This window comes from Thamnophis elegans, chromosome 2, assembly GCF_009769535.1.
Source record: "Thamnophis elegans isolate rThaEle1 chromosome 2, rThaEle1.pri, whole genome shotgun sequence".
Classification (NCBI taxonomy): Eukaryota; Metazoa; Chordata; class Lepidosauria; order Squamata; family Colubridae; genus Thamnophis; species Thamnophis elegans.
In genome coordinates, this window is record NC_045542.1 from 150,844,807 (window position 1) to 150,860,546 (window position 15,740).

Sequence of the window (15,740 nt, forward strand, 5' to 3'; positions counted from 1 at the left end):
AGAAAAAACAAGAAAGCCCAGTTGCCTCCTGAAAAAGCAGCTTTGGGGCAACCGTGACCTGGATGATTGAGAATCTCCATAGGCATTTAGCAATGCTTCCACAAGAGACTTTCATGCTACCATCATTTCCAGTTCCCTGGTTGTGATCTGATCGCCAATGAATCCGATTCTGGTAATAGCAATAGCACTTAGACTATATATCGCTTCACAGTGCTTTATAGCCATCTCTAAGTGGCTTACAGAGTCCACATGTTGCCCCCAATCTGGGTCCTCATTTTACCCACTTGGAAGGATGGAAGGCTGAGTCAACCTTGAGCCTGGTGAGAGTCGATTTACCAAATTGCTGGCAGCCTGCAGTCAGCAGAAGTAGCCTGCAGTACTGCACTCTAACCACTGCACCACCATGGCTTTTATGGTGTACATGATAACGATCAAAGCTGTTTGACTGTTTTGGGATATGGTATGTCCAAGCAGGGTTGAAATTCTCTAGATTCATTTCTTATAGACTGCTTGGAATGGTCTGTTCTAGGATGATTGGTTTGAGTCTTCCCTCTGCCCCCTCCCCCTGCCAACTCCTCATTTCAATGACAGCAAATTCCCAATAATGGAAACTCCCTGGCTGTCGAAGGGTTTGGGGGTCGAGGCTCACCTCTTGCCCCCTTCCTTACAGGCTGCCTTTTGTGCTTTACTCTTAGCTCATAGTAAGAGTTGCCTAGCTTTCAAAAACAAAGAATTGAATCAAGAGTTCCAGTGTTTTCTTGGTTTGGCTGAATAAAGAAAAGAGGAGGACACGTAAGCTACAACTATGCATTTAGGACTGCATGTGAATGAAATTGCAAGGAGAAGTTTAAAAAAAAACAGGTTCTGCATCAGATGAATTTGTTGGACAATGTTGAGAACTGCTAATATCGAAGACACCTGTCCCCTTTTCCTATTTATGGAGATTTAAAATCAAGGAGATTTTAATCAAACGAAATTCAAGGCTCCATCTATCATGCCGTAAGACCTTTCATTCCATATCTTGTTTAAAATTAATTTTAATTAACTTTCAGACAGTTCGGGATATAGGGATTAAAAGAGTGGTACGTTAATTGGACAGTTACACCGAGAAGCAATTAACTTAATCCATTGATTAACTCAGGGAAACCGGGAAGGATTAGCCAACTGAGTTGTATCTTCAGTGGATGAATCTGACCCCTTTGAAGCTGCCGGAGAAAATTAGCTGAGCAGAAATTGCTCTCAGGAATAAGAATTAATTCAAAAATATGGGTGAACATGAAGTAAACTGGCCAATTCTTTTGCTTAGTGTTCAAATGAGTTTCCTTTGGTTCAAGAGGCTGGATGAGAATGTATAATTGCAGGATATACGGGTGGGATTTGTGTAAATGCGAGCGTGTAATTAAACAGTCACCCCTTCCATTTCTTGAAATGGCTATAGAATCAGGATAGATACCGTGTTTTCCCAAATAGGACAGGGTCTTATATTCTTTGATGTCCAAAAATGTGCTTGGCCTTATTTTCGGGGAGATCTTATTATTTTTGAGGTACAGGAGATGGCGAGTGTGGTCACCTCATGGCTGCTGCTGTGTTGCAATAATTTCAGGGAGGGCTTATTTTTTGGGGAGGTCTTATTTTAGCGTATGCGCTCAAAAGTCCGATTGGGCTTATTATCCAGGGAGTCTTATTTTCGGGGAAAACAGGGTATGAAATAACATTATTGAATGGCACACTTGGCTATTTTGCAAAATTGAGGGAATGAGTGAACAAACGAACAAAGAAACAAATGAATGAATTAATGAACAAACACCGCAGAAATGACACAACTCATCAGGTGGTCTTCTACAAAATGCGTATTTCGTGATCAGGATCTTTAGAGAAGACAAGAGTGCAGTGTGGTGGTGGTGGTCTATGAATACATTACTGGGACATCTTGATTGATTGATTGGTTGCTTGTGATCTTGTTAGTGCACTTGAGTGGGCAGTTGCCATAGAAAGCTCATCCTAGATGAGCTAATTAATTCCTTGCCAGGTGAGGCTTTCTTTTCCTGGGGGGCTGGGAGGAGGGTTGACTGGTTGTGCTGATTCCCTGCAGCTAGGGTCACCACGATACCCAAAAGATGCCGAGGCTTGAGAAAGCCTGCAAAGAAGAGCAGCAGATGTTTAGAGGACTGGAGACTGTGACATGATGAATGGTTGAAGGAACTCGGTATGTCTAGTTTAACTAAGAGAAGGACTAGGGGTGACATAGAATGGAATATAATTCTTTATTGGCCAAGTGTGATTGGACACACAAAAGGAATTTGTCTTTGGTGCATAAACTCAGTGTACATAATAGATATAAATCATGATAATTATCATGATAAACCATGAACACAGTCATCATAAATATATTCATTGTGAATCATGAGATACAACCCTTAGTGATAGTCATAGGACACCAAATCAGCAGCCAAGATCATACTAGGAAACTAAATAAAACAATATAAAACATAAAGTTACAAGAAACAAGGTTATAGTCATAAGTAGAAAAGGAGATAGGTAATAGGAAGGATGAGAAGAAGAATAGTAATACAGTAAATCATTTGACAAGGGATGCGGTGGCTCAGTGGCTAAGGGCGCTGATTTTGTCGATCAGAGAGGTTGGCAGTTCGGCGGTTTGAATCCCCTAGTGCCCCTTAACGGAGTGAGCACCCATTACTTGTCCCAGCTTCTACCAACCTAGCAGTTCGAAAGCATGTAAAAATGCAAGTAGAAAATAGGGGCCATCTTTGGTGGGAAGGTAACAGCGTTCTGTGCGCCTTCGACGTTTAGTTATGCTGGCCATTTGACCATGGAGACATCTTTGGACAATGCTGGCTCTTCGGCTTTGAAATGGAGATGAGCACCGCCCCCTAAAGTTGGGAACGACTAGCACATATGTGTGAGGGGAACCTTTACTTTTAACAAAGAGTATTGAGCTATGTCCCAAGGAGAGGCAGGCCTTTGCAACGTATTTACTATGCAACAGTCATCAGACCAGGGTTTGAATAATCTGCATAAATTGTTCCAGTACTACTAGACTAGATGATGACAAGAGTATTTTGGGCTGTGGAAGTCGTGCGTGTTGACCCGCTGAGATTTGTACCGAGCTCCCCAGATTGCCTGCCATTGCCTGCCTGCTGTGTCTTGGAAGGAGTTCTCCTAAGTTGTCATTTTTAAAAAATGGATGGGATATTTGGCTGACATTTTTTTGTCTTTGGAAGCAAACTGAGTTTCTCAACAGTGGAATGGTTAAGGCCTGGCGCCAGTTCTCTAGCCGAGGGCTTTCTCAGATCTCAGTAACTTTTAAGATGCGTAGACTTCAACTCCCAGAATTATCCAGCCAGCATGATTGGTTGAGGAATTCTGGGAGTTGAAGTCCACACATCGTAAGGTTGTTGAGGATGGGAGAAACCCTGAGCTAGCTTCTGTCTGATCAGTTGGATGATGTCCGTAAGTTGGCAGTCTCTCCCTCGGACAGCTCCTTGATCCTTCATTGGCTTCTTTTGCAAACAAGAATCTAATTGGTTGGATAGGTGCAGTCTTCTGGTATTTAGCGATTGGCCTTTTGAAGGAGCCTCTCAGGAAGTTTGTAACTGGTGAGAGTATTGATCTGGAGCTGAATGAGCTCTAAACTTCCCCCTTCCTGAAGACATCTGCTGAAGGAGATTGGAGAAAGCAATTGCATTCTTCTCAACTTTGCTATCCCACACCCTTTTGCCGGGTGGGAGATGAGCACCATCTCTCCAGCTCTTGAGAAATTCCTAGCTCCCAGAGCAGGGGTTGACAACACTCCAAGAGCCACAAAGGGGCTAACCAGAAGCTGACCAGAAGTCCGGTTCCCCATAGAGTGTCCTCCTAGCACAGCGTCCTTTTTCCTCTACCTGACCAGAAGTCCGGTTCCCCATAGAGTGTCCTCCTAGCACGGCGTCCTTTTTCCTCTACCTGTCCTAACCAAAAGCCCATCAATGAGGAGCTGATTGGCAACAGGGAGCCACAGCAGAGGGATGAAAGAGCCACATGCAGCTCAAGAGCCGCAGGTTGCTGACCCCTGTCCTAGAGAATGGGCCAAATCCATTTCACCGAAAATATATCAGTGTTGTCACATAGCTCAAGTAAATGGGAAGATGCTGGAACTCAGTTCTCGGGAAATCTTGAGAAATGTAAGATCCTAAACTTGAAGTAAAATTTCTGAGTTAAGTGGTTTAGGATTGGGAAAACGTTTGCTTCAAACACTGGATTTCTGTTGCTTTCAGAATACAGATAATCCTTGATTTATGAGCACAATTGAGCTGCAGATTTCTGTTGCTAAGCAAGACAGTTGTTATGTGAGTATTGCCTCAATTTGCGACCTTCATTACTACAGCTGTTGAGTGAATCACTGCAGTTGTTAAGTTAGTAACATGGTTGCTAAGGGAATTTCGTTTCCCCCATCGACTTTGCTTGTCGGAAGGTCGCAAAACGGGAACCCATGGCTCCCTGGGACACTGCAACCAGTCATAAATGTGAGGTCAGTTGTCAAGCATCCGAATGTAAATCATATGACCATGGGGATGCTGCAACGGTCATAAGAGTGAAAAATGGTCGTAAATTACTTTTTTCAGTGCTGTTGTAACAGTCACTAAGCGAACTGTTGTAAGCCGAGGACTACCTCTATTATGCAGTTCACATCAATCTGGGCATGTACAGGTAGTCCTTGATTTATGACCAACAACTGAGCCCAAAACTTATCTTGTTAAGTGAGACATTGATTAGGTCACTCAATGACGAATTGTAAGTGGGGACGAGCTGTAGCAAATACCAGAAAAGACAAAGCAAAAGAAAGGATTTCCACTTATTTTTAGAAAGAGTGGCCCCCACCTATAGTTTGCTTCAGCCCCGTCCATTAGTATTTCTCAAAATATTACTGGAAGAATATTCTTGCATCCAGAAAATATAGTTGCCTTCCAGTAGATTTAGGCTCTCTGCTGGCGTGAGTCATCTATGAAATCTTGCATTAATCTTGCAATTTTTCCACTTGACCAAATTAAACTCTTCGTGGCCAACAATAGAACTTCCTACTGTTTTAGGTGAAGAATTGCCGTATTTTTCAGAGTATAAGACGCACCTTTCCCCACCAAAAAAGAGGGTGAAAATCTGGGTGCGTCTTATACTGAATAAAGCATTTTTGGACTCCTGAAACCTGCCCCCTTCGCAAAAATGGATATGCAGAGTGTTTGGGTGGCCCGCAAATTGCTCCTGGGGACTGGGGAGGGCAAAAATGAGTGAAAAAACGGCTCATTTTTTCGCTCATTTTTGCCCCCCTCCCAGTCCCCAGGAGCACTGTACAAACCTCCTAAAGGCTATGCATGCGCTTTTGGGGGGCAAGAAATGGGCCGTTTTTTACTCATTTTTGCCCCCCCGCAGCCTCTCAAACTCTACATGGGGCAGCCCTTGAAGAGTATTCGGAGACTTCAACTCGTCCAGAATGCAGCCGCGCGAGCGATTGTGGGTGCACCTCGGTACACCCACGTTACACCTATCCTCCGCGAGCTGCATGGTTACGATCGGTCTCCGGCTACACTTCAAAGTGCTAGTCGTAACTTATAAAGCCCTTCATGGTATTGGACCTGGGTACTTGAGAGACCGCCTGCTGCCAATACCTCCCAAAGCCCAAGGTGGCGCAGTGGTTAAATGCCGCACTGCAGGCTACTGCTAGATCAGCAGGTCAGCGGTTCAATCTCACGGTTCAGGGTTGACTCAGCCTTCCATCCTTCCGAGGTGGGTAAAATGAGGATCCCAGATTGTTGGGGGCATATGCTGGACTTCTGTAAAACCGCTTAGAGAGGCCTGAAAGCCCTATGAAGGGTTATATAAGTCTACTGCTATTGCTATTGCTAAATAAGACCCGTTAGATCACACAGGGTCGGCATCCTCCGGGTTCCGTCCACCAGCCCATGCAACCTGGCTACCACCCTGGGGGAGGGCCTTCTCTGTGGCAGCTCCGGCCCTTTGGAACGAACTCCCCGCGGAGATTCGGACCCTCACCTTCTCTCCAGGCCTTCCGGAAAGCCTGTCAAACCTGGCTGTGCCGGCAGGCCCTGGGGTTGATGAGTTCCCCTCCCCTCTCGACCTGTGTGGCTGTATGATTCTTGTTTATTTTAATCACGTGTATTGTTGTTTCATGTTCCCCTTTCTCCCCTTTGAGTTGTTCGCCGCCCTGAGTCCCTCCCGGAGAAGGGCGGCATACAAATAAACTAAATCTGAACTCTGAAGATCTGAAATCTCTGCATGCCCATTTTTCACAAAAATATGAGGCATGCAGAGAGTTTGGGAAGTCTGCAGAGCGCAATTTTTTTTTTAAAAAAAAATTACCTCTTCAAAATCTGGTGTGTCTTAGACTCCTGAAAAATATGGGTAGTCATTGCTGGTCACTGCAGAAGATCTGTGATGCGGGACTTCTCTCTGCACTTAAAAATGGGTCCCATTTCATCCTAATGGTTGTGTTTCTTCTGTCTTCCTACAGAACATGGCCAGTGTCTCCTCCTTGGCAAGTACACCCACGCCATCGTCCGCTGCATTCCTTCCTCCTTTGCCACAGCGGAGACCACAGCGGATGGATCTGACAGTGGGGCTGATCCGGTGGACCTAGCCAAGGCTCACCGACAGTACGGGGTCTTATACTGGCATACTGCGCCAAAAGCTAGGGCTGCAAGTCATTGAACTGGCGGCAGACTGAGGGCTTCCCCTATGCCACACTGGTGGGGGATCTGGCAGTCATCCAGGGGGATACCGTGCTCCTCACTCGGCCATGGATGCCCACACGGCGAGACGAGGTAACATTTATACAGTGGCTAATGTGAAATTTAAATCTGTAAAGGATGCTATTTCTCTTGCAAATACATTATTTTTCTTTGAGAATGCATCTGCACAGCAGCTTGGAGGCCGCTGTGAAGTGTTTATTAGCAACCAGACAAAAGGTCTTGTACAAATTTGGTTGGGAGTATAAATTTTTCACTTAGGTTATGAAGCAGGCGTTCGTTAACTCTTGCCCGTGGAGTGTTTCATTTTTTTTTGGTATATAATTTGTATTAGGATTTGGATTGCAGTAGTAAAAACTGATACAAACTAAATTTAAATGAAAGAGAAGAGATTAGAAAGAAGAAAGAGGGCAAGAAAGAAGGAATAAATGAAATAGAATAGAAATAAAATAGAATTAATTCTTTATTGGCCAAGTGTGATTGGACACACAAGGAATTTGTCTTCGGTGCATAAGCTCTCACTGTACATAAAGCTATAAGTGATAAATCATGATCATAGTCAACATAAAACTACATTCATCATGAATCATAAGATACAACCTTAGTGATAGTCATGGGATACTAAATAAGCAATCAACATAAATCATACTAGGAAACTAATAAACAATATAAATCCTAAAGATATAAGCAACAAAGTTATAGTCATAAGTAAAAAAGGAGATTGGTAATAGTTTGACAGTGTTGTGGGAATTAGTTGTTTAGCAGAGTGATGGCATTCAGGAAAAAAACTGTCCTTGTGTCTAGTTGTTCTGGTGTGCAGTGCCCTATAACGTCGTTTTGAGTGTAAAAGTTGAAACCATTTATGTCCAGGATGTGAAGGGTCTGTAGATATTTCACAGCCCCCTTTTTGACTCGTGCAGTATACAGGTCCTCCATGGGAAGGCAGGGTTGGTAGCAATATATAATATATCTTGAATACATATTAAAATATATGAAGTGACTTTCAGTCTCTATTACAGGTACAGAATTTTTAGTAATGCTTCACTTTCATTAGAAATAAGATTTCATGGTTAAGTTTGTAAACTCTTCATAAAGCTCGTAAACTCTTCCTAAAGTTAGAAACAGTTATCTCTTCCTCTCACACCCCATACTTTTCCTATAAGCATAAAAGATCAACTTTTAAAGTATAATTAAATTTACTTCTTTCAATTATTTTAACCTTGATCAAATAAACCAACTTTATACTCTTTCCTTTTCCTTCTAACAATTTTAACCTTTAGTTGATGCAGATATTGTCGTAGAAACCAGCAGAGTTTTGTTCTTGAAAAACCTTACAGCTGGATAATTCGTGGTTGCTAAATTTAGGAACACAGGGGAAAAAATGTGTCAGCAAAACTAAGACCTTATTTAACCTATTAAATTATCCCAACTTTTTTTATCAGTAGCAAACTTTGTTTTCTTTAAAAATATATCAAAGTAAGCAAACGCTAGTAAAGGAACTGCTGTGCATATTTGCAACGTTGCCTTTACTGATGTTGCCTTTTTAATATTTCCCCTAGGAAATTGCGATCACATCCATCCAATGCATTTTGTGATTTTTTTTTTCATCTCAGGAGAGATGGAGATAGGCACCTCTGACTTAATTGTTTCTCAGTTCGCCTCCATTGTGAGCAAATGTATCTATACTTGGGCTTACCTGTTGTGAAAAGAACCATCACACCTGGTTAAGACTCTTTCATGAGTTTTCCTTGACCCTGTAGTTTAAGGGATATAAGACAAGTTGTATATAGAAAATGTCTTGCAGGTCCTCAACGGTGCATATAGTGAACTCATGTACAGTGTGAATTGTGTTACTGGTGTTACTAGCAAGTAAAGGTAAAGGTTCCCCTCGCACATATATGCTAGTCTTTCCCAACTCTAGGGGGCGGTGCTCATCTCCATTTCAAGAGCCAGCGCTGTCTGAAGACGTCTCCATGGTCATGTAGACGGCATGACTTAATGGCAAAGGCACATGGAACACTGTTACCTTCTCACCAAGGTGGTTCCTAATTTTCTACTTGCATTTTTACATGCTTTTGAACCGCTAGGTTGGCAGAAGCTGGGACAAGTAATGGGAGCTCACTCCGTTATGCGGCACTAGGGATTTGAATCACCAAACTGCCAACCTTCCTGATCGACTAGCTGAGCCCCTAAACCACTGCATCTCTGTTACTACCAAAATGATCCCTACTAGGCTGGGACAAGTTTTACTACTGTAGTAACTTACAGTAGCTATGCACATACCACATGACACAGAAAAACAACACTGGGATGGTATAAGGCTCCTGCCTTGAGCATGGGATTGGACTAGAACAGGAGTCCCCATCCCTTCTAGACTTCAGGGTCCACTAATTCATAATTTAAATCCCATGGACCACTAAAATGATCTAATGACTGGCTGGGTGGACATGGCTAAGGGGTCATGTGACTGGATGGGCGTGGTCAACTTGATGTCAACTCATGTTGAAGGGCGCCTGGCCTGCCTCTACTTACCCCTCCCCTTCCAGCCACTCCTTGCCTGCCCACCCGGGCTCCTCGGGGCCTCAATAGGAAGCAGTTGTTGGAACTAAGCAGCCACCCCGAGAAAGAGTTGGCAAAACAGCTCAGTTCAAATTGGATCCGACCAAGAAGGAGGCTCAGCAGAAGCACTCACTGAGGACTACGAGCATAGGCTTTCCAAGCAGAGGGAAGACTTGTGAAAGTGTGCAAGGCCAGGTACTGGCTCCTGGAAGCTCACTGGGCTGAGATGGTCAGCTAGTTCCAGGCCATGATGCAGTCCCACTGGAACAAGGCCCTCCGGCTCTTTGCCACCAGCAGTGCTTCCCTCCAGCCTTCGCCCAAGCCCCACACCAGGAGGTTGAAGCAGATCCCAAGTTGGAATTTCTGCCCCCCTCCGACCCGCACAAAAAGACCCTGAAGGGAGAGACTCTCTGCAACAACACAAGCGTTCATTGCACGTATCTAGCCCAGGGGCCGTAGTTTGAGGACTCCTGATTTAGTACAATAGAAAAAAATGCAAGTAATTTTTCTGCAGACCACCAAAATTTTCCCGCGGACCACCAGTTGGTGACCGCTGGACTAGAAGACCTTCAAGGTCCCTATCAGCACTATGATTCTATGGTTTAATCTATTCCAAGGATATTAGCAAGAATTGTTGGTGTGTGTGTTACCAACCAGTGTAACTACTGATAATTTTATCTACTAGTTTGGCCTTGGAGAAGTGTAGGCTGGAAATCTGGAGAGAACCACCCTGGAGAAGGTTGAACTAGCTGGCGATGTCAGAAGAAGTTCCCATCTGTTCTGCTGGAGGAGGATCTGGGATTAATTGCACCCTTTTGTTTCTGCAGTGCAGTTCGGTTGCCTTGGCAATTGGGATCCTGTCTCGCCTTCCCTTCCCGGCCCATCCTCCTCCTCCTTCTCCTCCAGTGCCGCTTATAGGTGTCTGCGGATGCCCAACCCACCAAGATTACATTTCACAAGTTCCATGTCATCCTTGTCTCTTAAAGCTGAGGGCCATAGAGGAGTGGGTTTGGTTTGAAAGGAAAGGGAATTTCTTTTACAAATACATAATGGGAAACCTTAATACCATCTTCTCCTTCCGTGGAAGCTCCGTGTGAAGAGCTCCGAGATGGGTACCACTTCATACGAGAAACGTGATGCTTGTAAACACTCTGCTTCCTTTTGTTCTCTAAATGGCTTTTCAGGTTGAACAGCCCTAACCAGGCATGGAATAAAATGCCCTTCTCTGTCAGCAAGAAGTATTTCTTGAAAATGCTTCTGAATCTCATGTCAAAACCAAAATGTCAAAATGGCCCAGTAAGCACATTTTAGAAAAAAATTAACAGTTGCCAATCCATCCAACCATCTGTTTTCCTGACAATCCATCCATCCCTCTATCTCAGTGATTCTCAACTTTAGCCACTTTTATGATATTTGAATAGGGGACATGGTGGCTCAGCGGCTAAGATGCTAAGCTTGTTGATCAAAAGGTCGGCAGCTTGGCAGTTTGAATCCTTATTGCCGCGTAACAAAGTGAGCCCTCTTTACTTGTCCCAGCTTCTGCCAACCTAGCAGTTCGAAAGCACGTACGAAATACAAGTAGAAAAACAGGAACCACCTTTGGTGGGAAGGTAGCAGCGTTCTGTGAGCCTTTGGTATTTAGTCATGCCGGCCACATGACCACGGAGACGTGTAGATTTTTGCCCCCAAAAATCTTCTGGTTTCTGGCGCATGCATGCACACTGGCCACCTGGTCTTCCGTTTTCTGGCATGCATGCATGCATTCCCAAAGACCAGCTGGCCGATGTGCATGTGCATGCCAGAAACCGGAAGATCATCTTCCCGACATGCGCATGTGCACTGGATGTCTGCTCTTTCCATTTTCGGCACACACGTGCTTCTGTTTTGGTACTCGTTGCCGAAAAGATTCGCCAATACTGGGCTATACTATAAAAAAGCCACTTATGGAAGCAAGTGGTGATTTTCTGCCCTGCCCTAGCTCCCCCCTCCTAGGCTTCATCCCCTCTCCCCCCCACACCACTATCCCCACTCTTATGCTTCTATTACATTTCAAGAAAGAAAAATGGGATACTTGGTTGGCTTCTTCCTTGGATATTTTGATTTGCTTTATTATTTCATGTGCTATTTCTGTAGCTGCCCATCTCAACCAATGGCTGTGGTCGGCTTATGGTTCCAAACCCATAAAAACAATTTGAAAACCACAAGGACATTTAAAACAATGAAAAACATCCGAAATAATGCAAGCAGCCAAGAGAATTAAACTAGCCTAGGGTAAAGCCAAGAAATGGGACTCAGCTACCCAGCCAAGTTTTTTTTTAAAGCTTTGCGAAAGGCCAGCAGGGTTGAGGATTTGCAGCCTCTTCCTTTTCCATTTTGGTTTAAGATTCACTTAAATCGTTACGCAACCTTAAAAGCAGCGATACGCCAAGAGGAATGCCAGCTGCTGGATCAGTGCCCATAAAAATTGTGTAGAGTGCCGTGCCCCTCCCGCAAAGCAGGGAAATGGATTTAAGTGCAGTGCAGTTGGACCAACGAAGACCCTTTCCCTCCATCCCAGATTTCACAAACCTGGTTTCCCAGATTGCATATGTAGGATTGCTTGAAAAAATGCATGTGTCTTATCTGGGTCTACATTGTATATACTAGGGGTGGGCTGCTGGGGGTTTGCACAGGTTCAGGCGATCCTCTAGCTAGGATTCTGCCCAGTTTGGCGAACCCCCAAATGCCACCCTGGCTGGCCATGCCCACTCCACCCGGCTCCTCCCAGGAGTCTCCACACAGCCTGTTCATCATGCCAGATAAGTGTAGGGCCTGTGAGGCGGCTCGGGGAGGGGGGAAAATGGGCCTACCAGAAGTTCCGGAAGTCGGATCCTGTTTCTGGCTTCTGGAGGGTTTCCACCATGGTTTAGGAGGCCAACTAGGCCATGCCCACCATAGCCACACCCACCCAACAACAGGGAAGCGAACCTATTATCCTTTTGGGTGGTAGGTCCCAGAATTGATTTATTCTTTTGGACGGGGGGTATCTTTAATTCTTACTGATTTTCTGTGCATTTCTGTCTGCCGTGATCAAGAGATTCTCAATTAAGTGGGTCTGCATTGGAGATCCAAAATGCCCAGATGCCTACAACTGCGTGATCCAAACCCCACCTCCATATTGATGTATGCACAAAAGGAGGCTGGGCTTTGATCACATCGTTGTGAATGCCATCTTGATTTTGCAAATGGCAATAAATGTGGCCTGGTTGCTGAGTGCTTGAAGACATGTGTGTATGTGGGGGAAACAACCATCAGAACTTCGAAACTGGGTTCAAAATATCCCCCTCCCCCCCAAGCAGGTCTGTTGGAACTTCAAAGGATTGTAAGTCAAGGACTATATGTCTAGCAGAAGTGTGGACTTCGACTCCCAGAAATCCCCAGCTAGCCATGTTGGCTGTGGAATTCTGGTAGTTGAAGTCCACACATGTTAAGTTGCCAAGGCTGAGAAATAGGAACCATGGGAGTTTTTGTAGAGCCAGAATGGTAGGGTGGGGCCCAACCTGTTTTGGGTCCCAGCTTCCACTTTGGGTAGCTTGCAACTCTGGAAAGGTTTGTGTGTTTTAAAACAAACACTCATTTTCAAATATGGTTTGAAAACTGAAATTTCCTGGACCGTTAAGCATAAGCGCACCAGCGGGCCTAACGTCCCTGTCCTACTGTCCCTGTTTATTTGTACCCATTTCCTGTGTTCTAATTCATGTTTATTCATATTCCTGTTATCTTGTACATGAGTGACAAACTAAATAAATAAAATGAATAAATAACGGATTGGAGCGGAAAAAAACAAAAGGAAGGCCAACGTCTGCAGCGAAGGAAACTCACAGATGTTTTCAAAAGCAGAAGCGCACCCGATCCATGAAAATTAAATTAAAAAGTGCTTATGTGGGGGAGAAAGAGATGAGTCATTGATAAAATTAGAACAGCCCCGGCATCTCCGTGGCATGAAGATGCAACAAAAGAATAATGGATCAAGTTAAAGGTCATTCATGTGATCGCAATTTTTTCCCCTTAGAGGCGGATTGGAACTTCTAAGTTCATGCACTGTTTAATATAGAAGGCCTAGAAAAACAGCATCCAAAATCACACTAGACTCTAGCGTTTTTGCCTTATTCAGGGACAAGATTCAGCCTGGAAAAGGATATTATTTTGAAGGGAGGGAGAAAAGCTGCTTCTCCGTCAATGGTCTGAATCACCAGTCGGCTGTTTCATCAGCAAGGCTTTCAGTAGGACAGGGGTGTCAAACCTGATTTCATTGAGGGTTGCATCAAGGTTGCGTTTGACCTTGGGGGCTGGGGTGGGCATGGCCAGCCTGACATCACTCGTGTCAGGGGTGCCTATGGCTGCCCAAGCACTTTGCCAGGGGAAAACGGCTCCTGAGCTCTGTTTTCAGCTGCGGCAGCCTCCTGCAACCCTCTGTCAGTGAAAACAGAGCTCGGAAGGGCTACACTCACCCCCTCCCACTCCGTTTCACTGGCAGAGGCACCACAGGCCGGTCCTTTGCTGTTTCCTGGGTGGCCCCCATGGGCCAGATCTAAGCACCCTGCGGACCTGGCCCCTGGGACTTGAGTTTGACACCGCTAATATATGGGATATTTCTTTGGGACTTATCCTGTGGTGAGTTGGCCATGGCGAGTTGGCTTTGGCAAGTTGTCTCATTCTGTATTATTATGATTTCTGACATTCCCTGCCACTTTCCCATGAACAAGTCAATTCTAGTTTGTCAGAGTTTGTTGCGGAAAAATCAAACCCAGAAAGCACACAAAGATAACCGATTCAACTGGATTCATTAACTTTTTATATACATAATAACAGATGAATAAATGTACAATACCAATAGTAGATTCTTTCAATAGCAATAGCAATAGCAGTTAGACTTATATACCGCTTCATAGGGCTTTCAGCCCTCTCTAAGCGGTTTACAGAGTCAGCATATCGCCCCCACAGTCTGGGTCCTCATTTCACCCACCTCGGAAGGATGGAAGGCTGAGTCAACCTTGAGCTGGTGAGATTAGAACCACTGAACTGCAGATAACAGTCAGCTGAAGTGGCCTGCACCCTAACCACTGCGCCACCTCGGTAGAAGTTACAAGCAGAACACAAGCAGGAGAGAACAGTTTTATCTCAGAATTCAGAGCAGGCAGAGTAGTTTCAGTTTCGATTCTCAGCACAGACTCATATCTGTTTAAGCTCCCATTGGCCGACTTAGTTGCTATGCCTATTCATTGGCTGACCTTGTTACCATGTCTCTCCCAGTCATAAATATTCTAACGTAGTTTGCCACTATAATTCTTCCATCATGCTGCACTGTCTTTCTCTCCAAAGATGACCCAACGGGCCATTGGTTGTCTAGTAATAACTAAGGTCCATTTGATGGAAGCCCCTGTTGAATCTTGTCTGAAGGGGTATTAAGAATGAGAACACCTGAGGAAAGTTGAGGTTAAGCGCTCCAGCCATAACAGGTGTCTCTGTCTTTCTCCCTTCCTCCCCATTTCCTGTCTGTCATTTTTACAGATCAGCTGTGTCAAAAAGGTCTTGGAGGAGCTAAAACTTCGTGTTGTGGAAGTTACAGATGAGGGAGCCACCCTGGATGGAAGCGATGTGCTCTTTACAGGTAAGGTGGCCCACCGTCATTTTGCTCTTTTTCCTATAAGAAATTAGAAAGTACGGTATTATAATAATAGGGTTGGAAGGGACCTTGGAGGTCTTTTAGTCCAACCGCCTGCTTAAGCAGGAGACCCTATACCAGTGGTGGGTTTCAAATTTAGAACCTCTTCTGTAGGTGTGGCCTGCTTTGTGGAAGTGGCTTGCCGGCCATATAACCAGGTGGGAGTGGCTTGCTGGCCATGTGACTGGGTGGGCGTGGCCAACTTGTAAAATGTGGTGAAACTCACTTAACAATGCTGTTGCTTAGCAACCAAAATGTTGACTCAGAAACTCTGGCATTTGAAGCAGGCAAGTCTTAAAGCTGTCAAGTTATAAGACCCTCGCACCCCTAACCCTTCAGAAAAAAAAACCCCAGGGTATTCAAACTTGACAGCTTTAAGACTTGTGGACTTCAACTCCCAGAATTCCTCCTCTTGCTCTTCATCTTGATGATGTGCGGACGGGTGGGAGGAGGGAGCTGGAACCGGTTCTAAACGGCACTGTAGATTTGTGGAACCTCTTCTATAGAAGAGGTTAGAACTGGTAGGAACCCATCCCTGCCCTATACCCGTGATGGCGGACCTACGGGGCACGCCGAGCCCTCTCTGCGGGGACCGTAGCCGTCGCCCCAACTCAGCTCCACTGCGCCTCCTGCCAGACAGCCTCCTGTTGGCCAGCTGATTTTGGGTATCTGCTGTGCATTAGCGGAGGGCAGGATGCATGCAGGAGTTGGTCCATTTT

General features: G+C 44.9%; 1 protein-coding gene across 1 annotated transcript in view; it reads left to right on the forward strand.

Annotated features, from left to right (window-relative positions):
* LOC116503837 (N(G),N(G)-dimethylarginine dimethylaminohydrolase 1-like) overlaps window positions 1-15,740 on the forward strand; it is a 39,718-nt gene that overhangs the window by 12,380 nt on the left and 11,598 nt on the right. The window contains exons 2-3 of the mRNA XM_032210501.1: window positions 6,524-6,833; window positions 14,868-14,967. Of these exons, the coding sequence (XP_032066392.1) occupies window positions 6,813-6,833; window positions 14,868-14,967 (121 nt within the window). The 5' untranslated portion in view covers window positions 6,524-6,812. The remainder of the gene's footprint in view (window positions 1-6,523; window positions 6,834-14,867; window positions 14,968-15,740) is intronic.